This window comes from Sinocyclocheilus grahami, unplaced genomic scaffold, assembly GCF_001515645.1.
Source record: "Sinocyclocheilus grahami isolate Dianchi unplaced genomic scaffold, SAMN03320097.WGS_v1.1 scaffold1192.1, whole genome shotgun sequence".
In the NCBI taxonomy this organism is placed as follows: domain Eukaryota; kingdom Metazoa; phylum Chordata; class Actinopteri; order Cypriniformes; family Cyprinidae; genus Sinocyclocheilus; species Sinocyclocheilus grahami.
The window spans coordinates 60,639-72,176 of NW_015506371.1; the positions used below are offsets into that span (position 1 = coordinate 60,639).

The window sequence follows — 11,538 nt, forward strand, 5'->3', positions numbered from 1 at the left end:
AACTCTGAAGGCTGGAACGCGCAGAGTATCCGAGGAGGTGCTCGTCGTAAAGACTCTATCTAAAACTGCCCGAGGCGCAATATGCGGCGGGACCGTCAAGATCGGAGTCGGGAGGCCACAGCGAGATAGTCGAATACGCTTGTGCGGTTCGTACACTCTCTCTAAAGGATGGCCTGGCCTCCGAAGACGAGCAGATGAATCAGGAACTGCTATTAGGGGCCTGAGGACGAGAGGGCTTGGCCGTCAAACTCAGGTCTAACCGATTGCGTTGTCGTGGGTAAGCCGGTGGGCGAGACCTAGGACCCCAGTCCTTACGAGGGGGTAACCTAGGCGATGGCTCATACTGCTGGACCTCGCAGTGCTGTAAAGAAGAAGAGCGTGAATGAGCCGCAGGCGGCTGACGCTCTACCTCCCTAGCCCTGCGAGGGATGAGCTGACGGAACACAGCGGACTGCTGTTTCACTGCTCTATACTTCTCCACGACCGTAGTGACCGAGTCTCCGAACAGAGCGTCACTCGAAATGGGGGCGTCAAGGAGAAAAGTCCTGTCTTTCTCCTTAATGTCAGTGAGAGTAAGCCAAAGATGGCGCTAAGCTGTCACTAACCCTGCCATGGACCTGTCCACTGCCCGAGCTGTGTGCTTGGTAGCCCTAAGCGCCAAGTCAGTAGCTCGTCTGAGCTCTTTAACGGCCTCTGGAGTCAGGCCTTCTCCCTCGTCCAGCTGTGTAGTGTAGCCGCGGCCTGCCCAGTGGCCATGTAAGATTTCCCGATCAAAGCGGAAGTAACCCTACATGGCTGGAATTTGGCGCGAGATGTGCCACGAGATGTGCCGCGAGAGTCTCTTCTACAGCCGGCATCGCCGCGTAGCCGTTTTAGAGACCGTGTCGAAATCAGCGGCGGCAGAATTTGTGATACGCGCCGAAAAAGGTTGTTTCCAAGACCTCGAAACCTCGTAGTGGAGGTCTTGGAAAAAGGGAAGAGGCCTACGGGGCTGAGACGGAGTGCGGCTGGACAAAAATCGATCGTCCAGTTTCGACTGGGACTGAATTTGCGCCGGCTCGCTATCCCACTCTAACCCCAGCTTATCCACAGCGCACGTTACAACATCTAACAGTTCGCTGTAAGACGGCGAGGTATGTTTCTCCTGTCCACTCGGAAGGAGAGAACTGCACAGTTCGCCCAGTAAATCCTCAGAATCGGAGGCTGCTGTGGACAGCACGTCTTCATCATATGGCATACAACCGAAAGACATCGCATCGCAAGCTTCCGGGGTAGGCCGCAAATTATCATTGACGAAGACCACGGGGTCCCCGTAGTGCTCTTCGAGCGCTTGCACATGGCCTGGAGAGAGCGAGAGAAAAGGAGAAAACTCCGTTGACTCGCCCTCTAAACGCCTCGGCTCGCATGCGTCACCCCAAGCGACCGTCTCGTGCGGAGCCTCGGCAACCGCAGAAACGGGATAGCGGGGGTTAGACGCGAGGCCTACTTTATTTGAGAAGACCGCAAACCTCTAGCGCAGTGCTTTTAGCCGTAGGCTATCACAGTGTCGACAATCAGAAAGGCCGCTAAGCGCCGCTTGGGTGTCTCCTCCTGCGATGAACCTGTCACACCGCTCGATGCATCTCCTGTAGCTCATCGTGTCCGCTGAAGAGGAGTAAACTGCTCTTTTTAGAAGAAATTAGCTAAGAACACGACTTCTTTTTTTTTTTGCTTTCCTACAGGCGACAGATGATTCGCTTCCTGAAGGAAATGAAATCTGATGAAAATAGCGCGCAGCACGCTATATAGCTCACCTACGTGCGCTTTGGGGGGCGGTGCTAAGCGCTATTTGGCCAATGAATTGGCGTGATGGTATAAGGGCTTCAGACATTCGTCACACCAAAGGTGTTCCCAAAGCGATGACATCATCGCAGCATGAAGTGAGCCTATGAGAGGGAACATAAACGACTCCGAGTTTTCTGTTAACCCTGTAAAGCCTGACATTTGAAAACAGTTTTGTTTTTTCACGGAAGCTCAGGAGATGGAATAACAAATCCGTTTTATTTAGAGGTTCAAAATGCAAAAATATGCAGTTTAGTGCAGATGCTGTTACTTATCCTATATGACCAATTATTAAGACAAATTTCTGATATTGACACTTTTATAACAGTATCAGACTTATGCAGTTGTCCTGAATGTCCCAAAAATCATAATATAATATGATAATATTTAAATGTTTAGTTTTCTAATCAAATCACTTTAGTTTTAATTGTGTGGGTCAAAATATATAATGTGATGCAATTTGATGACTGAGATTATATTTGAGTTGGCCCTATTATATTTGACATGGGCTAAATCGTAACGTGATTTTTCTAAATAAATAGGCCTAAACATAAACATAAAGTAAATAAATAGCATAACATAACAGAAAGTTATTATTTTTCTTTACTTACCAAAAAAGTATGAAGTTTTGATCATGTTGATAATTTAGAGGCCTTAGAAATAATGTGTCAAATGGTCAAATATGATACAGCAGACTTTATAGGGTTAATGCTTGTGTTGACACGGCGTCTATTCTACAATATACGGTAGTGGCGGCGGTCTGGTGTTATGTTACGGGGCGTTCTTCCAATATCTGACTTTTAAATTCTGCTTGGAGTCTTGCACACGAATATAGGTTATTAGAGAAGGAAAATGCTTATGCAAAGAGTACACGATTGTGCTGCAATAATACTTTGCATTGCACATGCCTGTCTTTCATTTGAAAACCAGACAGTCAATAATAATGTTACCAAATCTGAATCTAATGATTTAAAGTCAATGTTAAATCTGGTTGGGAATGTTACTGAAAGTTTGGACACAGCAAAACCCGATGAAAACCACACTCAGGCGCAGAGGAATGCCAGTGAAGATGGAGAACAGATGAACAAAGAGACCCATGGAGCAAAACCAGGCGAGTTCATGATCAGTCAAGAGTTGAGGGAAGTAAATTCAGAACAATTTTCCTGAAATGTCCTTTATGTCACGCAGTTATAACATGCCTTAAAAATAACTGTGATCTATTATAAGTGATAGTTCAGTGAAATGTATTTCTGTGGAATATAAAAGAAGATATTTTGAGAAATGTCTCAGGTTTTTATTTATTATTATTATTATTATTATTATTATTATTATTGTGTTTAGTGCAGATGCTGTTACTTATCCTATATGACCAATTATTAAGACAAATTTCTGATATTGACACTTTTATAACAGTATCAGACTTATGCAGTTGTCCTGAATGTCCCAAAAATCATAATATAATATGATAATATTTAAATGTTTAGTTTTCTAATCAAATCACTTTAGTTTTAATTGTGTGGGTCAAAATATATAATGTGATGCAATTTGATGACTGAGATTATATTTGAGTTGGCCCTATTATATTTGACATGGGCTAAATCGTAACGTGATTTTTCTAAATAAATAGGCCTAAACATAAACATAAAGTAAATAAATAGCATAACATAACAGAAAGTTATTATTTTTCTTTACTTACCAAAAAAGTATGAAGTTTTGATCATGTTGATAATTTAGAGGCCTTAGAAATAATGTGTCAAATGGTCAAATATGATACAGCAGACTTTATAGGGTTAATGCTTGTGTTGACACGGCGTCTATTCTACAATATACGGTAGTGGCGGCGGTCTGGTGTTATGTTACGGGGCGTTCTTCCAATATCTGACTTTTAAATTCTGCTTGGAGTCTTGCACACGAATATAGGTTATTAGAGAAGGAAAATGCTTATGCAAAGAGTACACGATTGTGCTGCAATAATACTTTGCATTGCACATGCCTGTCTTTCATTTGAAAACCAGACAGTCAATAATAATGTTACCAAATCTGAATCTAATGATTTAAAGTCAATGTTAAATCTGGTTGGGAATGTTACTGAAAGTTTGGACACAGCAAAACCCGATGAAAACCACACTCAGGCGCAGAGGAATGCCAGTGAAGATGGAGAACAGATGAACAAAGAGACCCATGGAGCAAAACCAGGCGAGTTCATGATCAGTCAAGAGTTGAGGGAAGTAAATTCAGAACAATTTTCCTGAAATGTCCTTTATGTCACGCAGTTATAACATGCCTTAAAAATAACTGTGATCTATTATAAGTGATAGTTCAGTGAAATGTATTTCTGTGGAATATAAAAGAAGATATTTTGAGAAATGTCTCAGGTTTTTATTTATTATTATTATTATTATTATTATTATTATTATTGTACAATGGAAGTTAGTAGTCATCAAAACAGTTTGGTTACCAGCATTCTTCAAAACATCTTCTTTTGTGTTCCACAGAAGAAAGAAAGCCACTCAGAAAGTCACCCATTTTGGGTAAACTGAAGTTAAGTTGTCTAATATTTGACTAGTGTCTATTCATACTAATATTTATTCCAATAGTCAATAGTGTCTATTCAGTATATATTACTATTAGAATTTATTCAGCACATACTTTTTCACTTAATGCTAGTCATTATGTACAATGCATAACTTTTTACTTTTTGTGTTGCAAAAATGTGTATTCTGATCACATTTGTTTGATATATACTATATACTTTAGGGGAAATTAGGTCAAGAATTTGTGGGAATATATGAATGCTTAAGCAACAAATGCTTATTCTGGTGATGCTGATTCACCAGCCTTTGTTTTAAGCAATAACAGTGAATCAATGGGACATTTGTTGGCTCAGCATTCCTGCATTCCCACAAGAAGAAGATGTTTACTTCTTGAAGTAATTTCAAAAGAGCACTATATGAAACCCTTTGGAGAGAGAGACACATTTTTCCCTACAATTTTAAAAATAAAGATTATTTTTAGGCATCAATAGATATATGAAGAACCTTTAACATCCACGGAAACTTTCAAATGCACAAAAGGTTCTTTATAGTGGAAAAAGTTTCTTTAGATTATTAAAATGTTCTTTACATTTAAAAAAAATGGTTCTTTTAAGTAATGTTCGTGGAAAGGTTCTTTGGGGAATCTGCTGTGAAAACCGTCTAGAACCTTTATTTTTAAGAGTGAACTGCCATGTGATTCATAGAGTCAGTGTTATCCTCCTTCTAAACATTCTCAGGCTCCTCTCTGGCTTAATAATAAGTAACTGTTCGTCAGTCTTACATTTTTTTGTCTCAATCTCAATCTATCAGATTGTCCACCGCTGGGTTTGGAGTCTCTGAAAGTCTCAGATGATCAGTTGGAGTCTTCATCGTATTTGAGCGTTGGGCTTGGTCCTCATAGAGGACGCCTTAACATACAGGTCAGCCCACTGTGTGTTCGTTCAAGAAGATTTTGAAGGTCGATTTGATGTTGCATGTTGTGAATTTGCATACGTGTGTTGTTTGTAGTCTGGTCTGGAGGATGACGATGAGTATGACGGAGCGTGGTGTGCTGGGGTGGAGGATCAGGAACAGTGGTTGCAGCTGAACGCTCTCAGACCAACACTCTTTACTGGCGTCATCCTCCAGGGCAGAAACTCTATCTGGAGGTCAGTGTGTGTCTTTGAGCTTCATCATCATCATCACTGTCATTATTCGCACACACATTTTTATTAGAATTCTTGCAAGGCAGTGGTACTCTACTGTAGTTGCTCTAATTATTATTTTTCTGCACCTAATCAGCTCCAACCAATTAACACAGACTCGCTTCATTCAAACTTTTGTAGATAATTTTATCTGTCGGTGTGCTAACCATCATGATGTCATTATAATGTTTGCATACTGAATTGCAGTTGATATTTCCTTTCTTACACATATTAACCATCGCATTTGCCACATTTACACTGTAAACACATTTACACTTTTTTTTACAATAGCTTTGTAACTTTTACAGTTAGAGTTTGGTGTTAGCATCCTATTGTGAAAAAGTATTGATTATACACTTCTAGTGTACTTAAAAATGTAAAAGTATATTTAAAAAAAACTGTACTTGCAGATAATATGATATTAATGAAGTAAAGGCCACTTAAATGTACTTAAAGAGACAACATTTCTTATGACTATGTTTCTTAACACACTTAAGTACCCTTTTAAATAGTGCACTTTGTAATAATGATGAGTTAAATGTTTTACTTCAAAGTATGTTTTAAATAATTATGTTTTGATAATCTTTTGCCGTGTTTTAAAGATGTACACATAGTAAAGCACATGTAAAGTACTTGATTATCATTTTAATTATAGTGTAATATATTTGATATTACATTTAAAGTTAATATATTTTAAATGTACTAAATTGCAACTTCATATAAATGCGTAATTACAATTCAGCTAATTTCAACCTAGGGGAAGTCATGGCCTAATGGTTAGAGAGTCGGACTTGTAACCTAAAGGTTACGCAGGGATTGTAGGTGGGGTGAGTGAATGTACAGCGCTCTCTTCCACCTTCAAAACCACGACTGAGGTGCCCTTGAGCAAGGCACCGAACCCCCAACTGCTCCCCGGGTGCCGCAGCAAAAAATGGCTGCCCACTGCTCCGGGTGTGTGTTCACGGTGTGTGTGTGTTCACTGCTGTGTGTGTGTGTGCACTTTGGATGGGATAAATGCAGAGCACTAATTCCAAGTACAGGTCACCATACTTGGCCACATGTCACGTCACTTTCACTTAATAAGAATTTAAGTAAGCTATGATATGTTTTAATTTAATTGTAAATAGCATTTAAAGTTAATATATTTTAAATGTACTAAATTGCAACTTCATATAAATGCGTAATTACAATTCAGCTAATTTCAACCTAGGGGAATGCAGTTAAGTGTCCGAAAAACATTACATTCAGTTTGCACTTAAGTATATTCTTTTAACGTATATTATTTCTGTAATAAGTACTCTACTAATAAGTACTTCTGTACAAAGTGTGCTAAAGTGTACTTTTTATTTTCACAAGGGTCAGCTTTTACAGGAGGATATATGCATTTTCATTATATTCGTCTTGCCAAAAGTGTGTTTGTCTTTATTTGTGTGTGTAGCTTGAACTGGGTCCGCACATATGAGGTGCAGTTCAGTAATGACTCATCGGTCTGGCAGCCCTGCATGAATGGATCAGAGGAGGCTGTAAGTTTATGTTTTATAAGTAACGGTAACCCACTTTTGTCAGCTCTGCACCATGGAGCTTCCCTGAGGATAAAACATGACTTAGGAGTTTATAAAAGTAGAGAAGCGTATAAATCTTTAAAGCCTATAATTTGTAAAGTAAAGTTTGTGTCTTACAATTTTTCTGTTCTATTTGTCTACTTTATTGTCTCTCCTAATTTGAGAATCTCTATGCAGGTGTTTGTCGGGAATGAAGATTTGGAGACGCCGGTTCTGGCTCTGTTTCCTGAGCCCTCAGTGGCACAATACATTCGCATTAATCCACAGACCTGGTTTAGCAATGGCACCATTTGCCTCCGCGCTGAAGTGCTGGGCTGCCCAGTGCCAGGTTCAACATGTCACTACTGTACTTTGAAATATTTGGGTCAAGACCATGGCATTTGGAGACTTTTTTTTTTGCCATTTTCTAATTTGAAACAGCATTTTGAATATGAATGCTTTAGGCTATTTTCATGCATACACTACTAGGTCAATAAGATTTTTTTATGTTTTTGAAAGAAATCTCTTATGCTCACCATAATTTAAGGCTGTATTTATGGGATTAAAAAAGTTATATTGTGAAATATTTTTACAATTTAAATGAACAGTTTTATATTTTGATGTATTTTAAAATGTAATTTATTCCTGTGATGCAAAGCTGAATTGTCAGCATCATTAATCCAGTCTTCAGTGTCACATGATCCTTCAGAAATCATTCTAATATGTTGATTTGCTGTTCAAGACTATTTTTAATTTTTGTTAATTATTATTAACAATGTTGAAAACATTTATTTGAAATAGAAATCTTTTGTGACATTATAAATGTCTTTACTGTCACTTTTAATCAATTTAATGCGTCCTTGCTGAATAAAAGTATTCATTTCTTTCCAAAAACAATCTTATTGACCGTAAACTTTAACGGTAGTGTATTTTTTCTCTTTTTTTATTTACAAGACCTTAGAATTATCTAATTATCTACAAGTCAGCCAAAAACCTCAACAAGTCAGTCAACCTCCACTGTAGATTTTAAAAACATAGAGACAGTTATATTGTCAATTTTCATGTTTTAAATGATTGAATAGTCAATCTGTTAAAAGTGCAGTTTGACCAAACTTGTCTATATGTTTAGATCCTGACAACCCACATTTTTCTGAGACTGAGAGCGGATCCTCAGATGATCTCGACTTCAGACACCATAATTACAATGAGATGAGGAAGGTTGGAGTGATTTTAGACCTTCACATTCATCCTGTTTATTAATGTAAGTGAACTGACACACACCACTCTCCCTCTAGTTAATGAAGTCTGTGAATGACGAGTGTCCAAATATCACACGGATCTACACTATTGGGAAGAGCTACACTGGACTGAAGCTTTATGTTATGGAAATATCCGATAACCCCGGAAAACACGAGCTTGGTAAGTTTTCTTGGAGCCTAACAGTTATTCAGGTCCCTTAATCTAATAGATCACACACATAATCTGATGTTCCAATGATGTTTTTTCCAGAGAATTCATTTTTCATGTCTTATTTTCCCTTTAACACAGATAGTAGATGTTTTCATTTTTGCACATTAATCATATCTTTATGTAACTTATTGTTGTCACACATCTGTTTTTCATCACTGATTTGGCCAGAATAAACATTCCACCACTGAGCAGAGTCTGTTGGGGTCTCACCAAAAGCATAATGTAGCAGTTTGACTGCTCTGATCTCTCTGTGAGGGTAGAAAATGTTCCAATCAAAATTTTTCATGATACTATCGATAAACATTCTAGTCCAACCTGACTTTTTTCTGACTGCTGTTTAACTCAGAAATACATCACACACTCAAATAGATTTTTAGCTCTAAGTAAGTTTTAGTATACATAAGTTTTATGTATTTAAATTATATATACAATTTCCATAAATTTGGATTACAGTTTTAACATACACAAACTAATAAACCTATAATGTGATGCATATTTGTTGGTTATACATAAATGAAACAGGTAAAATTGCTGCCCTCAAAAAATCATAGCATACTTTATTATATTAACTATTTACATCTTTTTAATTTTATTTTTTAAAAAGTCATATTTTCATAATGCATTTATTCAAATAGCTTAGAAACAGCATAAGTCTGGTCATTGTGAAAACAATTATGTTTAGTCAGTTAAGTATGAGCATGGTTAAAATCTGGATAGATGTGGAACAAGCAATATGTAAATAGTTAAAATGTATGAGATTGAAACCAATTGGATTTATTGTTGAAAAATATATAATTATTATTGTGTATTAAAAACACATTCAGTTAATTAGTACTATTACAGAAATCTTACCCGTTTCATTCATGTATGACTGATAAATATGCATCACATTAAGGTTATTGGTTTCTGTTAAAGCTATGTCATCTAAATGGATAAAAAAATGTATGTGCAATTCAAATTTAGGCCTAAAAATGTATTTGAGTGCATAATGAAAATAAAATTGTCGTGAATGCATGATTTTAAATGAACACTGTTTGCATATAGGTGAGCCGGAGTTTCGCTATGTTGCTGGGATGCATGGGAATGAAGTTTTAGGCCGGGAGCTTTTGCTAAATCTTATGCAGTACATCTGTCGTGAATACAACCGAGGCAATCAGCGTGTCATACAGCTGGTGAAGGACACACGCATCCACCTGTTGCCATCTATGAACCCAGACGGATATGAAGCAGCCTATGAGAAGGTAAAACACTGATGTAAGAAAAACATTGACTTGAATGTAGAAGTTATAGGTGGTAGTATGAATAATATTGTGGAAGTTTTTATTAATATTGCAGATAATTAAGATTATACATTCTATTTACAATCCCAGAGAACTAAACTATAGTGTGATCACTGTCTTATACTCCAGTATTTGCGTTTGTGCATCTGTTTGTTTCAACAGGGTTCAGAACTCTCTGGCTGGGCTCTGGGACGCTACAGTTTTGAAGGCATTGACATGAACCATAACTTCCCTGACCTCAACAACATCATGTGGGATGCTCAGGAGATGGCCATGGACAAGAGGAGAGTGAGCAACCATTACATTCCCATGCCAGAGTACTACACCTCAACCGAAGCATTAGTACGTAAGAACTGTCATCCATGCGTGGCTATGGAAGCTTTTTTTCACTTTAAAAAATTTTGACTTTTTATCTCACAATTCTGAGAAAAAAGTCCAAATTGCAAGATATAAACTCACAATTTGCGAGAAAAAATAATTATTTTTTTATCCCGTGGCAGAAACAAGCTTCCATACTTGGCACTTTCTTATAATACAGTATGTGTACTTATAAAACACTTTGGGTGGTCTCATTATTTTTCAAAAAGAGCTTATATTGTTTGTCAGAAGGGTCAAAATTGTTAATTTTTTAGATAAGCAAAGGAATATTGTTTGACTATGAAAACAGCAGAGCTTCGAGTTCTTTCAGAGGTTTCTATGTTGCCTCATACTGTTTGTTTTATTTGGACGAACAGTGAAAGTCAGACTTAAGGGTCGCATTCATTAAACTTTTCAATAGTCTGTTAGTCTTTGCTGTACAGATAAGGACACATTGTGCACAGGGGAATCAGGGTCAAGTAGATCTGAAGAATGTGAGCACTTCCTGTCAGCTGAAGCTCCCTGTGCCGGGGCCTCAGACAGAAAAACACACAGCAGTGAAAGAGCAGAAAACAGATTAGAAATGAAATTCACACTTCATCCAGAAAGATGATAGAAGCAAACTCAAATATGAAGAAACGTAATAATAGAACATAAACGTAGAATTATTTTCTGTGGATTATGAGATTATTATAGGCAATGTTTCACTTTTGTGCTTGGGGGAGGGGCCACAGGAGCCAGACTGACATTGGTTTAGGGTCTAGTCTAGTCTAGGATCTTGGTCTGGGTCTAGTTTCAAATTCTGAGATAGCAGTTGTGTTTGTATAGTTTTCTAAAAGATTTAGTTGTTTTTGTATAGTATACAGAGTTGTTTTGCATAGTTTTCTTTAACATTAATTTGTTAGTTTTAGTTATTTATTTTTTTTCGCAATTCTAAATTTATATCTGACAGTTCTGACTTTTTTTCTGCAATTCTGAGAGAAAAGCTGAATTGCAAGATATAAACTTTTTTTTTAAAAGAGTGTAAACAGAATTCAGAATTTTTATGGTTTTAGTTTACTATATATATATATATATATATCATTTTTTATTTATTTATTTTTTCATTTAGTTTTAGTTATTGTAGCACATTTGGAAAGCTAAACAACTGGTACCTAGCTTACGTAAAATACGTTTTTAAATGTTTTATTTCATTTAAACATTTATTTAAAGTAACGAAAATGTTTTTTTTTTGTTTGTTTATAATTTTAGTTTTAGTTAACTATAATAACCCTGATATTAAATATATATACAGTATGTATATATATATATATATAAATATAAATATATATATATATATATATATATACAG

General features: G+C 36.9%; 1 protein-coding gene across 1 annotated transcript in view; it reads left to right on the forward strand.

The window, feature by feature from the left end:
- The first annotated feature begins 3,707 nt into the window (after positions 1-3,707).
- The window catches only part of cpxm1a (carboxypeptidase X (M14 family), member 1a), an 8,866-nt gene continuing 1,035 nt past the window's right edge, over positions 3,708-11,538 (forward strand). The window contains exons 1-9 of the mRNA XM_016253606.1: positions 3,708-4,017; positions 5,166-5,275; positions 5,364-5,503; positions 6,978-7,062; positions 7,279-7,429; positions 8,210-8,298; positions 8,376-8,499; positions 9,595-9,791; positions 9,993-10,172. Of these exons, the coding sequence (XP_016109092.1) occupies positions 3,759-4,017; positions 5,166-5,275; positions 5,364-5,503; positions 6,978-7,062; positions 7,279-7,429; positions 8,210-8,298; positions 8,376-8,499; positions 9,595-9,791; positions 9,993-10,172 (1,335 nt within the window). The 5' untranslated portion in view covers positions 3,708-3,758. The remainder of the gene's footprint in view (positions 4,018-5,165; positions 5,276-5,363; positions 5,504-6,977; positions 7,063-7,278; positions 7,430-8,209; positions 8,299-8,375; positions 8,500-9,594; positions 9,792-9,992; positions 10,173-11,538) is intronic.